The following is a 15,796-nucleotide window of genomic DNA, read 5'->3' on the forward strand; positions in this document are numbered from 1 at the left end:
ACACACACACGTTATGTTTTTCTGTCCTCGTGGGAACCTAAAATACATTTTCATTCAAAATCCTATTTTCCTTAACATAACCATAACCTAAACTTGACCCCAAAACTATACCTAACCCTAAAACTATACCTGACCCTAAAACTATACCTGACCCTAAAACTATACCTGACCGTAACTCCTAACCCTAATTGTAACCCCTAACCTAACCCCTAAGCCTAAAATATAATTTTCCCTCGTGGGGACCGGCAAAATGTCCCCACTTGTCTGAGTTTTTGGTTGTTTAACTCCTTGTCCTTGTGAGAACTTCTGGTAACCTAAAGGATAGTGAAACAAAAACACAATGTTCGAGATGTCTGGAGACAGGTGATGTCTGGAGACACAGGTGATGTCTGGAGACAGGTGATGTCTGGAGACACAGGAGATGTCTGGAGACAGGTGATGTCTGGAGACACAGGTGATGTCTGGAGACACAGGTGATGTCTGGAGACACAGGTGATGTCTGGAGACACAGGAGATGTCTGGTGACAGGTGATGTCTGTAGACACAGGAGATGTCTGGAGACACAGGAGATGTCTGGAGACAGGTGATGTCTGGAGACACAGGTGATGTCTGGAGACACAGGTGATGTCTGGAGACACAGGTGATGTCTGGAGGTCTGGAGACACAGGTGATGTCTGGAGACACAGGTGATGTCTGGAGACACAGGTGATGTCTGGAGACAGGTGATGTCTGGAGACACAGGTGATGTCTGGAGACACAGGTGATGTCTGGAGACACAGGTGATGTCTGGTGATGTCTGGAGACAGGTGATGTCAGGGTATGAATTATTTATAGAATGTATAAGAGCTGTGTATGAAATGTCTATAAAATAATATGTTTATGTTTCTAGAGAATATTATTGGACAAGGAATATTTGAATGTTTCAAGAGAATATTATTTGAGAAGGAATATATTTTAAACTTTGTTTCTAGAGAATTTAATTGAAGGAATATGTGTATGTTTATAGAGAATATTATCTGAGAAGAAATATGTTTTAAACTTTGTTTGTAGAGAGTATTGGAGAAGCAATACAGTGGATTCAGAAAGTATTCAGACCCCTTCCCCTTTTCCACATTTTGCTACATTACAGCCTGATTCTGAAATGGATTGAATATAACATTTTCCTCATCAATCTACACACAATGGCCCATAATGACCAAACGAAAACAGGTTTTTAGGGAAAAACAAACGAACCAGAAACACCTTATTTACATAAGTATTCAGACCCTTTACACCTCCTCAGGTACACACACCTGTCTATATAAGGTGTGGGTACCTGAGGAGGTGTAAAGGTTCTGAATACTTCATACTTAACAGTGAATATCAGAGAACAAACCAAGCCATGAGGACGAAGGGATTTGTACATAATGACATCACAATACCCCATAATGACATCACAATACCCCATAATGACATCACAATACCCCATAATGACATCACAATACCCCATAATGACATCACAATACACCATAATTACAAAATAAATGTCCCAAGTATTCAGACCCTTTACTCAGTATTTTGTTGAAGCACCTTTGGCAGCGATTACAGCCTCCAGTCTTCTTGGGTATAACTCTACAAGCTTGGCACACCTGTATTTGGGGAGTTTCTCCCATTCTTCTCTGAAGATCCTCTCGAGCTCTGTCAGGTTGGATGGGGAGCGTTGCTGCACAGCTATTTTCAGGATGTTTGATTGGGTTCTGGCTGGGCCACTCAAGGGCGTTGTCTTTGCTGTGTGCTTAGAGTTGTCCTGTTGGAAGGTGAACCTTCGCTCCAGTCTGAGATCCTGAGCACTCTGTAGCATGTTTTCATCAAGGATCTCTGTACTTTGCTACGTTCATCGTTCCCTCGATCCTGACTAGTCTCCCAGCCCCTGCAGCTGAAAAACATCCCCACAGCATGATGCTGCCACCACCATGCTTCACCGTAGGGATGGTGCAAGGTTTCCTCCAGACATGATGCTTGGCATGCAGGCCAAAGAGTTCAACATTGGTTTCATCAGACCAGAGCATCTTGTTTCTCATTGTTCTGAGTCTTTAGGTGCCTTTTGGAAAACTCAAAGCGGGCTGTCATGTGCCTTTTACTGAGGAGGGACTTCCGTCTGGCCCCTCTACCATAAAGGACTGATTGGTGGAGTGCTGCAGAGATGGTTGTTCTTCTGGAAGGTTCTCCCATCTCCACAGAGGAACTCTGGAGCTCTATCAGAGTGACCATCGGGTTCTTGGTCACCTCCCTGACCAAGGCCCTTCTCCGATTGCTCAGTTTGGCCGAGCAGCCAGCTCTAGGAAGAGTCTTGGTGGTTCCAAACTTCTTCCATTTAAGAATGATGGGGGCCACTGTGTTCTTGGGGACCTTCAATGCTGAAGACATTTTTGGTAACCTTCGCCAGATCTGTGCCTCGACATAATCGGAGCTCTACGGACAACTTGTTCGACTTTCATGGCTTGTTTTTGCTCTGACGTGCACTGTCAACTGTGGGACCTTATATAGACAGGTGTGTGACTTTCCAAATCATGTCCAATCAATTGAATTTACCACAGGTGGACTCCAATCAAGTTGTAGAAACATCTCAAGGGTGATCAATGGAAACAGGATGGACCTGAGCTCAATGTTGAGTCTCATAGCAAAAGGTCTGAATACTTATGTAAATTAAATGTTTCGTTTTTTTTCCCTCAATACTTCAAAAATTTGTAACAACATGTTTTTGCTTTGTCATTATGGGGTATTGTGATGTCATTATGGGGTATTGTGATGTCATTATGGGGTATTGTGATGTCATTATTGATGAGGAATTTGTTTTATTTAATCTATTTTAGAATAAGACTGTAACGTAACAAAATGTGAAAAATTAAAGGGGTCTGAATACTTTCCAAATGCACTGTAATTAAATCTGCTGTCATATTGTTGAGTAGTGGAATAATGTAGTCATTATATATTTGTTGTCACTTATTCAGCATCCTAAGTATTTGATATGTTTTGTGGTCCACTTAAAGGATTGCTGTAGATGGTGAGTTATCGTTTTTATTTTTCCTATTGCCATTATTTCATTTTTTCCCAAGTTAATTTTATAACCTGGACTTTTTGAGTATTTTTGAGATCATCTGCAAATCAGTTTAGTTTATATTCATGTTTACCAACACTGAGACCTGTTACATTTGGGTCCTGTCTAGTTGTTTCTGCAAACGGTTCAGTACAAACAGGAGTGTGGGAGAGGACATTCCTGTCTAGTTGTTTCTGCAAACGGTTCAGTACAAACAGGAGTGTGGGAGAGGACATTCCTGTCTAGTTGTTTCTGCAAACGGTTCAGTACAAACAGGAGTGTGGGAGAGGACATTCCTGTCTAGTTGTTTCTGTAACAGTACAAACAGGAGTGTGGGAGAGGACATTCCTCTCTAGTTGTTTCTGTAACGGTTCAGTACAAACAGGAGTGTGGGAGAGGACATTCCTGTCTGGTTGTTTCTGTAACGGTTCAACAGGAGTGTGGGAGAGGACATTCCTGTCTAGTTGTTTCTGTAACGGTTCAACAGGAGTGTGGGAGAGGACATTCCTGTCTAGTTGTTTCTGTAACGGTTCAGTACAAACAAGAGTGTGGGAGAGGACATTCCTGTCTTGTTGTTTCTGTAACGGTTCAACAGGAGTGTGGGAGAGGACATTCCTGTTTAGTTGTTTCTGTAACAGTACAAACAGGAGTGTGGGAGAGGACATTCCTGTCTTGTTGTTTCTGTAACAGTACATACAGGAGTGTGGGAGAGGACATTCCTGTTTAGTTGTTTCTGTAACAGTACATACAGGAGTGTGGGAGAGGACATTCCTGTCTAGTTGTTTCTGTAACGGTTCAGTACAAACAGGAGTGTGGGAGAGGACATTCCTCTCTAGTTGTTTCTGTAACGGTTCAGTACAAACAGGAGTGTGGGAGAGGACATTCCTGTCTTGTTGTTTCTGTAACGGTTCAACAGGAGTGTGGGAGAGGACATTCCTGTCTTGTTGTTTCTGTAACGGTACAAACAGGAGTGTGGGAGAGGACATTCCTGTCTTGTTGTTTCTGTAACAGTACAAACAGGAGTGTGGGAGAGGACATTCCTGTCTAGTTGTTTCTGTAACGGTTCAGTACAAACAGGAGTGTGGGAGAGGACATTCCTCTCTAGTTGTTTCTGTAACGGTTCAGTACAAACAGGAGTGTGGGAGAGGACATTCCTGTCTTGTTGTTTCTGTAACGGTTCAACAGGAGTGTGGGAGAGGACATTCCTGTCTTGTTGTTTCTATAACGGTACAAACAGGAGTGTGGGAGAGGACATTCCTGTCTTGTTGTTTCTGTAACTGTACAAACAGGAGTGTGGGAGAGGACATTCCTGTCTTGTTGTTTCTGTAACGGTACAAACAGGAGTGTGGGAGAGGACATTCCTGTCTTGTTGTTTCTGTAACGGTACAAACAGGAGTGTGGGAGAGGACATTCCTGTCTTGTTGTTTCTGTAACGGTTCAAACAGGAGTGTGGGAGAGGACATTCCTGTCTTGTGCCGCTTTTCTAAAGCAATTTCATCAGATCACGTATTATTTGTGTATATTTTTTTATATAGGTAATTTATTCAATATTTGTAATACATTTATTATTTGAGCTGGAAACTGTAAAGTTTTGAATAGAAAAGGCCATTCAAAATGGTTGAAAGTGTTAAACTTTGTTTCTAGGGAATATTATTAGAGAAGGACGATTTGAATGTTTTTAGTGAATAGTATTGGAGAAGGAATATGTGAATGTTTCTATTTAAAATAACAATTTCTTTCTTTATTTTGACACCTGCTGGATAGTTATGGTTTCACCAGCTAGAACATGTATTTTTTAAATTAAAAGACTCCAGCCACCCAAGTCATGGACTGTTCTCTCTGCTAGCGTACGTCATGCGGTATCGATGCACCAAGTCTGGAACCGACAGGACCCTGAACAGCTTCTACCCCCAAGCCAAAAGACTGATAAACTAAACATTGACCCTTTTTTATTTGACTAAGTCAAGCATGACCCATTGACTGCACACACACTGGACTCTACCCACACACTCACACATACTGACACCCCAACACACACATACACACCAATTTTAGAATAAGGCTGTAACGTAACAAAATGTGGAGAAAGTCAAGGGGTCTGAATGCTTTCCCGAATGCACTGTTTATGTTCGTATCTACCTCAATTACCTCGTTCCCCTGGTACTTCCTGTATATAGCCATGTTGTTTTCTACTTCCTGTATATAGCCATGTTATTTTCTACTTCCTGTGTATATAGCCTTGTTATTTTCTACTTCCTGTATATAGCCATGTTATTTTCTACTTCCTGTGTATATAGCCATGTTATTTTCTACTTCCTGTATATAGCCATGCTGTTTTCTACTCCCTGTGTATATAGCCATGTTATTTTCTACTTCCTGTGTATATAGCCATGTTATTTTCTACTTCCTGTGTATATAGCCATGTTATTTTCTACTTCCTGTGTATATAGCCATGTTATTTTCTACTTCCTGTGTATATAGCCATGTTATTTTCTACTTCCTGTATATAGCCTTGTTATTTTCTACTTCCTGTATATAGCCTTGTTATTTTCTACTTCCTGTATATAGCCATGTTATTTTCTACTTCATGTATATAGCCATGTTATTTTCTACTTCCTGTATATAGCCATGTTATTTTCTACTTCCTGTATATAGCCATGTTATTTTCTACTTCCTGTATATAGCCTTGTTATTTTCTACTTCCTGTATATAGCCATGTTATTTTCTACTTCCTGTATATAGTCTTGTTATTTTCTACTTCCTCTATATAGCCATGTTATTTTCTACTTCCTGTATATAGCCATGTTATTTTCTACTTCCTGTATATAGCCATGTTATTTTCTACTTTTACATTTACATTTAAGTCATTTAGCAGACGCTCTTATCCAGAGCGACTTACAAATTGGTGCATTCACCTTATGACCTCCAGTGGAACAGTAGTGCATCTAAATCTTTTCAGGGGGAGGGGGGGTGAGAGGGATTACTTTATCCTATCCTAGGTATTCCTTAAAGAGGTGGGGTTTCAGGTGTCTCCGGAAGGTGGTGATTGACTCCGCTGTCCTGGCGTCGTGAGGGAGTTTGTTCCACCATTGGGGGGCCAGAGCAGCGAACAGTTTTGACTGGGCTGAGCGGGAACTGTACTTCCTCAGTGGTAGGGAGGCGAGCAGGCCAGAGGTGGATGAACGCAGTGCCCTTGTTTGGGTGTAGGGCCTGATCAGAGCCTGGAGGTACTGAGGTGCCGTTCCCCTCACAGCTCCGTAGGCAAGCACCATGGTCTTGTAGCGGATGCGAGCTTCAACTGGAAGCCAGTGGAGGGAGCGGAGGAGCGGGGTGACGTGAGAGAACTTGGGAAGGTTGAACACCAGACGGGCTGCGGCGTTCTGGATGAGTTGTAGGGGTTTAATGGCACAGGCAGGGAGCCCAGCCAACAGCGAGTTGCAGTAATCCAGACGGGAGATGACAAGTGCCTGGATTAGGACCTGCGCCGCTTCCTGTGTGAGGCAGGGTCGTACTCTGCGGATGTTGTAGAGCATGAACCTACAGGAACGGGCCACCGCCTTGATGTTAGTTGAGAACGACAGGGTGTTGTCCAGGATCACGCCAAGGTTCTTAGCGCTCTGGGAGGAGGACACAATGGAGTTGTCAACCGTGATGGCGAGATCATGGAACGGGCAGTCCTTCCCCGGGAGGAAGAGCAGTTCCGTCTTGCCGAGGTTCAGCTTGAGGTGGTGATCCGTCATCCACACGGATATGTCTGCCAGACATGCAGAGATGCGATTCGCCACCTGGTCATCAGAAGGGGGAAAGGAGAAGATTAATTGTGTGTCGTCTGCATAGCAATGATAGGAGAGACCATGTGAGGTTATGACAGAGCCAAGTGACTTGGTGTATAGCGAGAATAGGAGAGGGCCTAGAACAGAGCCCTGGGGGACACCAGTGGTGAGAGCACGTGGTGTGGAGACGGATTCTCGCCACGCCACCTGGTAGGAGCGACCTGTCAGGTAGGACGCAATCCAAGCGTGGGCCGCGCCGGAGATGCCCAACTCGGAGAGGGTGGAGAGGAGGATCTGATGGTTCACAGTATCGAAGGCAGCCGATAGGTCTAGAAGGATGAGAGCAGAGGAGAGAGAGTTAGCTTTAGCAGTGCGGAGCGCCTCCGTGATACAGAGAAGAGCAGTCTCAGTTGAATGACTAGTCTTGAAACCTGACTGATTTGGATCAAGAAGGTCATTCTGAGAGAGATAGCGGGAGAGCTGGCCAAGGACGGCACGTTCAAGAGTTTTGGAGAGAAAAGAAAGAAGGGATACTGGTCTGTAGTTGTTGACATCGGAGGGATCGAGTGTAGGTTTTTTCAGAAGGGGTGCAACTCTCGCTCTCTTGAAGACGGAAGGGACGTAGCCAGCGGTCAGGGATGAGTTGATGAGCGAGGTGAGGTAAGGGAGGAGGTCTCCGGAAATGGTCTGGAGAAGAGAGGAGGGGATAGGGTCAAGCGGGCAGGTTGTAGGGGCGGCCGGCCGTCACAAGACGCGAGATTTCATCTGGAGAGAGAGGGGAGAAAGAGGTCAGAGCACAGGGTAGGGCAGTGTGAGCAGAACCAGCGGTGTCGTTTGACTTAGCAAACGAGGATCGGATGTCGTCGACCTTCTTTTCAAAATGGTTGACGAAGTCATCTGCAGAGAGGGAGGAGGGGGGAGGGGGAGGAGGATTCAGGAGGGAGGAGAAGGTTGCAAAGAGCTTCCTAGGGTTAGAGGCAGATGCTTGGAATTTAGAGTGGTAGAAAGTGGCTTTAGCAGCAGAGAGAGAAGAGGAAATGTAGAGAGGAGGGAGTGAAAGGATGTCAGGTCCGCAGGGAGGCGAGTTTTCCTCCATTTCCGCTCGGCTGCCCGGAGCCCTGTTCTGTGAGCTCGCAATGAGTCGTCGAGCCACGGAGCGGGAGGGGAGGACCGAGCCGGCCTGGAGGATAGGGGACATAGAGAGTCAAAGGATGCAGAAAGGGAGGAGAGGAGGGTTGAGGAGGCAGAATCAGGAGATAGGTTGGAGAAGGTTTGAGCAGAGGGAAGAGATGATAGGATGGAAGAGGAGAGAGTAGCGGGGGAGAGAGAGCGAAGGTTGGGACGGCGCGATACCATCCGAGTAGGGGCAGTGTGGGAAGTGTTGGATGAGAGCGAGAGGGAAAAGGATACAAGGTAGTGGTCGGAGACTTGGAGGGGAGTTGCAACGAGGTTAGTGGAAGAACAGCATCTAGTAAAGATGAGGTCGAGCGTATTTCCTGCCTTGTGAGTAGGGGGGGAAGGTGAGAGGGTGAGGTCAAAAGAGGAGAGGAGTGGAAAGAAGGAGGCAGAGAGGAATGAGTCAAAGGTAGGCGTGGGGAGGTTAAAGTCGCCCAGAACTGTGAGAGGTGAGCCGTCCTCAGGAAAGGAGCTTATCAAGGCATCAAGCTCATTGATGAACTCTCCGAGTTCTACTTCTACTTCCTGTATATAGCCATGTTATTGTTATTCTTCGTGTCACTATTTACATTTTTATTACATTTCATCTGTCTTTAACTGCACTGCTTGAAAAGGACCCATAAGTAAGCATTTTGTTGGTCTACACCTGTTTTGAAAGCTATTGGTTTGTGTGTGTGTGTGTGTGTGTGTGTGTGTGTACGTGTCTAGGCCCTGTTACTTCATGGGTGTCTGCCAGATGATGAGCAGGAGACGTTGAATCTGACTCTGGGAGAAGAAAACACTGAACAACAACTGGTAACACATCTTTTTATTTTATTTTTTATTTCACCTTTATTTAACCAGGTAGGCCAGTTGAGAACACCTTTATTTAACCTGGTAGGCCAGTTGAGAACACCTTTATTTAACCAGGTAGGCCAGTTGAGAACACCTTTATTTAACCTGGTAGGCCAGTTGAGAACACCTTTATTTAACCTGGTAGGCCAGTTGAGAACACCTTTATTTAACCTGGTAGGCCAGTTGAGAACACCTTTATTTAACCTGGTAGGCCAGTTGAGAACACCTTTATTTAACCTGGTAGGCCAGTTGAGAACACCTTTATTTAACCTGGTAGGCCAGTTGAGAACACCTTTATTTAACCTGGTAGGCCAGTTGAGAACACCTTTATTTAACCTGGTAGGCCAGTTGAGAACACCTTTATTTAACCTGGTAGGCCAGTTGAGAACACCTTTATTTAACCTGGTAGGCCAGTTGAGAACACCTTTATTTAACCTGGTAGGCCAGTTGAGAACACCTTTATTTAACTAGGTAGGCAAGTTCTCATTTACAACTGTGACCTGGTCAAGATAAAGCAAAGCAGCGCATCACAAACAACAACACAGAGTTACACATGGAGTAAACAAACATACAGTAGAAAAAGTCTATATACAGTGTGTGCAAATGAGGTAGAATAAAAGTGGTAAGGCAATAAATAGGCCATAGTGGCGAAGTAATTACAATATAGCAATTAAACACTGATAGATGTGCAGAGGATGAATGTGCAAGTAGAGATACTGGGGTGCAAAGGAGCAAGATAGATAAATAAATACATACAGTATGGGGATGAGGTAGCTGGATGGGCTGTTTACAGATGAGCTCTATATACAGGTGCAGTGATCTGTGAGCTGCTCTGACGGCTGGTGCTGTCATGACTACCGCCAAAGTCGGTTCCTCTCCTTGTTAGGACGGCGTTCGGCGGTCGATGTCACCGGTCTGCTAGCCATCGCCGATCCACCTTTTAATTTTCCATTTGTTTTGTCTTGTTTTCCCACACACCTGGTTTACATTTCCCTCATTACTCGTCGTGTATTTAACCCTCTGTTCCCCCCCATGTCTGTGTGTGAAATTATTTGTTACGTTTGTTGTGTGATGCGTCAGGCTGTTTTTTTCCGGGTATTGTTTTGAGCCCCTGGTATTGTATTGTTGTCTGACTAGGTCACTATTCCCTTTCGCCTTTGGAGTGTTGTGATGCTGTTGCGTCCGACTGTTCTGCTTCTATTCACTCATCCTGCACCACCTGACTCCAGTTGCTACGGTTGGGTACTGCTATGGTAACCAGTGAGCTGAGATAAGGCGGGGCTTTACCGAGCAGAGACTTGTAGATGACCTGGAGCCAGTGGGTTTGGCGACGAGTATGAAGCGAGGGCCAGCCAACGAGAGCGTACAGGTCGCAGTGGTGGGTAGTATATGGGGCTTTGGTGACAAAATGTATGTCACTGTGATAGACTGCATCCAATTTGTTGAGGTAGAGTGTTGGGGGCTATTTTGTAAATGACATCGCTAAAGTCGAGGATCTGTAGGATGGTCAGTTTTACGAGGGTATGTTTGGCAGCATGAGTGAAGGAGGCTTTGTTGCGAAATAGGATGCCGATTCTAGATTTAATTTTGGATTGGAGATGCTTAATGTGAGTCTGGAAGGAGAGTTTACAGTCTAACCAGACACCTAGGTATTTGTAGTTGTCCACATATTACAAGTCAGAACCGTCTAGAGTTGTGATGCTGGACGGGCGAGCAGGTGCGGGCAGCGATCAGTTGAGGAGCATGCATTTAGTTTTACTTGCATTTAAGAGCAGTTGGAGGCCACGGAAGGAGTGTTGTATGGCATTGAACCTCTTCAGGAGGTTAGTTAACACAGTGTCCAAAGAAGGGCCAGAGATATACAGAATGTAACTCTCCCTCTCAACTGGTAACACCCAAACACAGCTCTCCCTCTCAACTGGTAACACCCAAACACAGCTCTCCCTCTAGGACAGATCATTGTTCTCTTTCTCTCTGTGTCTGTGTGTGTGTGTGTGTGTGTGTGTGTGTGTGTGTGTGTGTGTGTGTGTGTGTGTGTGTGTGTGTGTGTGTGTGTGTGTGTGTGTGTGTGTGTGTGTGTGAGAGAGAGAGAGAGACAGGTATCAATTTTCCCTCTGTATTCATCAACTTTGCGTTTCCTATTTCTCACACACAGCCTCTCTCCCCTTCTGCTCTCTATCCCTCCCCTCGCTCTCTCCCTCTCCCTCCCCTCCCTCTCTCTATTTCTCCCCTCCCTCTCTCTATCCCTCCTCCCTCTCTCTATGCCTCCCCTCTCTCTCTGTGTCTCTCTAGGTGGTAATTCGTAGTCATCTAGATCAGAGTATGGAGGAGACTCAGGAGCTGAAGGTAAATACTGTTTTTCAGACTAACCGTTTTCCAGAACATTATCAAGTGAATTAAGAAGTTATGTTGCCATACAGTGACTCATTTTGTCTCTGTAGTCCAACACTTTGCATTTGAAATGGTAACCATGAGGTTAGTGTCAGCTTTAAAAATGATGGTATTTTCATCCATATCGGGTGAACCGTTTAGCATTTGTTTTAGGGGACCAAAAGTATTGGGACAAATTCACTTCTGTGTATTAAAGTAGTGAAAAGTGTAGTATTTGGTCCTATATTGCTAAGCACACAATGATTACATCAAGCGTGTTGCGACAAACTTGTTGGATGCATTTACTGTTTGCTTTGTTTGGGCCAGTATACAAACTGAAGTGGGTCTAGGGTGGTCGGTAAGGTGGAGGTGATATGATCCTTGACTAGCCTCTCAAAGCACTTCATGATGACAGAAGTGAGTGCTACGGGGCGGTAGTCATTTAGTTCAGTTATCTTTGCCTTCTTGGGTACAGGAACAATGGTAGCCATCTTGAAGCATGTGGGGACAGCAGACTGGGAGAGATTGAATATGTCTGGAAACACACCAGCCAACTGGTCTGCTCTGAGGACGCGGATGGAGATGCCGTCTGGGCCAGCAGCCTTGCGAGGGTTAACACGTTTAAATGTTTTACCCACGTCAGCCACGGAGAAGGAGAGGGGGGCGCAGTCTTTGTTAGCGAGCCGTGATGGTGGCTCTGTATTATACTCAGAGGGAAAAGACGGTGTCTGTAACATGGCTGTTTTTGTAGTCTGTGATTTCCTGTAAAACCACATACGTCTCGTGTCTGAGCCGTTAAACTGCGACTCCACCTGGTCCCTGTACCGGCATTTTGCTTGTTTGATTGCCTTGCGGAGGGAATCGCTACACTGTTTATGTTCAGCCATATCGTCTGACCTCTTTCCATGGTTAAATGTGGTGGCGCTTTCAGTTTTGTGCGAATGCCGCCATCCATCCACAGTTTCTGGTTAGGGTAGGTTTCTGGTTAGGGTAGGTTTCTGGTTAGGGTAGGTTTCTGGTTAGGGTAGGTTTCTGGTTGGGGTAGGTTTCTGGTTAGGGTAGGTTTCTGGTTAGGGTAGGTTTCTGGTTAGGGTAGGTTTCTGGTTAGGGTAGGTTTCTGGTTAGGGTAGGTTTCTGGTTAGGTTAGGTTTCTGGTTAGGGTAGGTTTCTGGTTAGGGTAGGTTTCTGGTTAGGGTAGGTTTCTGGTTGGGGTAGGTTTCTGGTTGGGGTAGGTTTCTGGTTAGGGTAGGTTTCTGGTTAGGGTAGGTTTCTGGTTAGGGTAGGTTTCTGGTTAGGGTAGGTTTTTGGTTAGGGTAGGTTTCTGGTTAGGGTAGGGTAGGTTTCTGGTTAGGGTAGGTTTCTGGTTAGGTAGGTTTCTGGTTAGGGTAGGTTTCTGGTTAGGGTAGGTTTCTGGTTAGGGTAGGGTAGGTTTCTGGTTAGGGTAGATTTCTGGTTAGGTAGGTTTCTGGTTAGGGTAGGTTTCTGGTTAGGGTAGGTTTCTGGTTAGGGTAGGTTTCTGGTTAGGGTAGGTTTCTGGTTAGGGTAGATTTTAATAGTCACAGTGGGTACAACATCTCCAATTCATTATGTAACTGTCATTTGCCTAATAACAAACTTGTATGCCGTCTATAAATACAAATAAAATTGTTAAATTATGAGCCTTGTTGGTTAAGCTACAGAAAAAGGGCTTTATATAACAAGCCATACTGTGGGGTGATGGACCCAGTCAGGTCTTTATATAACAAGTCATACTGTGGGGTGTTGGACCCAGTCAGGTCTTTATATAACAAGTCATACTGTGGGGTGATGGACCCAGTCAGGTCTTTATATAACAAGTCATACTGTGGGGTGCTGGACCCAGTCAGGTCTTTATATAACAAGTCATACTGTGGGGTGTTGGACCCAGTCAGGTCTTTATATAACAAGTCATACTGTGGGGTGCTGGACCCAGTCAGGTCTTTATATAACAAGTCATACTGTGGGGTGTTGGACCCAGTCAGGTCTTTATATAACAAGTCATACTGTGGGGTGTTGGACCCAGTCAGGTCTTTATATAACAAGTCATACTGTGGGGTGTTGGACCCAGTCAGGTCTTTATATAACAAGTCATACTGTGGGGTGTTGAACCCAGTCAGGTCTTTATATAACAAGTCATACTGTGGGGTGTTGGACCCAGTCAGGTCTTTATATAACAAGTCATACTGTGGGGTGCTGGACCCAGTCAGGTCTTTATATAACAAGTCATACTGTGGGGTGTTGGACCCAGTCAGGTCTTTATATAACAATATAACAAGTCATACTGTGGGGTGCTGGACCCAGTCAGGTCTTTATATAACAATATAACAAGTCATACTGTGGGGTGTTGGACCCAGTCAGGTCTTTATATAACAATATAACAAGTCATACTGTGGGGTGCTGGACCCAGTCAGGTCTTTATATAACAAGTCATACTGTGGGGTGATGGACCCAGTCAGGTCTTTATATAACAATATAACAAGTCATACTGTGGGGTGCTGGACCCAGTCAGGTCTTTATATAACAAGTCATACTGTGGGGTGTTGGACCCAGTCAGGTCTTTATATAACAAGTCATACTGTGGTGTGCTGGACCCAGTCAGGTCTTTATATAACAAGTCATACTGTGGGGTGCTGGACCCAGTCAGGTCTTTATATAACAATATAACAAGTCATACTGTGGGGTGTTGGACCCAGTCAGGTCTTTATATAACAATATAACAAGTCATACTGTGGGGTGTTGGACCCAGTCAGGTCTTTATATAACAAGTCATACTGTGGGGTGCTGGACCCAGTCAGGTCTTTATATAACAAGTCATACTGTGGAGTGTTGGACCCAGTCAGGTCTTTATATAACAATATAACAAGCCATACTGTGGGGTGCTGGACCCAGTCAGGTCTTTATATAACAAGTCATACTGTGGGGTGTTGGACCCAGTCAGGTCTTTATATAACAATATAACAAGTCATACTGTGGGGTGTTGGACCCAGTCAGGTCTTTATATAACAAGTCATACTGTGGGGTGTTGGACCCAGTCAGGTCTTTATATAACAATATAACAAGCCATACTGTGGTGTGTTGGACCCAGTCAGGTCTTTATATAACAAGTCATACTGTGGGGTGTTGAACCCAGTCAGGTCTTTATATAACAAGTCATACTGTGGGGTGTTGAACCCAGTCAGGTCTTTATATAACAAGTCATACTGTGGGGTGATGGACCCAGTCAGGTCTTTATATAACAAGTCATACTGTGGGGTGCTGGACCCAGTCAGGTCTTTATATAACAATATAACAAGTCATACTGTGGGGTGTTGGACCCAGTCAGGTCTTTATATAACAAGTCATACTGTGGGGTGATGGACCCAGTCAGGTCTTTATATAACAAGTCATACTGTGGGGTGTTGAACCCAGTCAGGTCTTTATATAACAAGTCATACTGTGGGGTGTTGGACCCAGTCAGGTCTTTATATAACAAGTCATACTGTGGTGTGTTGGACCCAGTCAGGTCTTTAAATAACAATATAACAAGTCATACTGTGGGGTGTTGGACCCAGTCAGGTCTTTATATAACAAGTCATACTGTGGGGTGTTGGACCCAGTCAGGTCTTTATATAACAAGTCATACTGTGGGGTGCTGGACCCAGTCAGGTCTTTATATAACAATATAACAAGTCATACTGTGGGGTGTTGGACCCAGTCAGGTCTTTATATAACAAGTCATACTGTGGGGTGTTGGACCCAGTCAGGTCTTTATATAACAAGTCATACTGTGGGGTGTTGGACCCAGTCAGGTCTTTATATAACAAGTCATACTGTGGGGTGTTGGACCCAGTCAGGTCTTTATATAACAAGTCATACTGTGGGGTGTTGAACCCAGTCAGGTCTTTAACAGAACAATATATGTTATTACCTCGTACCCATGTATATAGCCATGTTATTACCTAGTACTCCCTGTATATAGCCATGTTATTACCTGGTACTCCCTGGATATAGCCATGTTATTACCTGGTACTCCCTGGATATAGCCATGTTATTACCTGGTACTCCCTGTATATGGCCATGTTATTACCTGGTACTCCCTGTATATAACCATGTTATTACCTGGTACTTCCTGTATATAACCATGTTATTACCTGGTACTTCCTGTATATAACCATGTTATTACCTGGTACTTCCTGTATATAACCATGTTATTACCTGGTACTTCCTGTATATAACCATGTTATTACCTGGTACTTCCTGTATATAACCATGGTATTACCTGGTACTTCCTGTATATAACCATGTTATTACCTGGTACTTCCTGTATATAGCCATGTTACTACCTGGTACTCCCTGTATATAACCATGTTATTACCTGGTACTTCCTGTATATAGCCATGTTATTACCTGGTACTTCCTGTATATAACCATGTTATTACCTGGTACTTCCTGTATATAGCCATGTTATTATCCCTGTTATCGTTACTCAGTGTGTATTATGTTACTATTTTTCTGTTATTATTTCCCTGTTAGTCTACACCTGTTGTTGTTAGTCTACACCTGTTGTTGT

The 15,796-nt window shown here is 44.4% G+C and overlaps 1 protein-coding gene across 1 annotated transcript in view; it reads left to right on the forward strand.

The window, feature by feature from the left end:
- The window catches only part of LOC115125678 (dixin-A-like), a 98,696-nt gene that overhangs the window by 20,369 nt on the left and 62,531 nt on the right, over positions 1-15,796 (forward strand). The window contains exons 8-9 of the mRNA XM_065005069.1: positions 8,734-8,820; positions 11,152-11,205. Coding sequence (XP_064861141.1) covers positions 8,734-8,820; positions 11,152-11,205 — 141 coding nt within the window. The remainder of the gene's footprint in view (positions 1-8,733; positions 8,821-11,151; positions 11,206-15,796) is intronic.

Source organism: Oncorhynchus nerka, linkage group LG19 (genome assembly GCF_034236695.1).
Source record: "Oncorhynchus nerka isolate Pitt River linkage group LG19, Oner_Uvic_2.0, whole genome shotgun sequence".
Lineage (NCBI taxonomy): Eukaryota > Metazoa > Chordata > Actinopteri > Salmoniformes > Salmonidae > Oncorhynchus > Oncorhynchus nerka.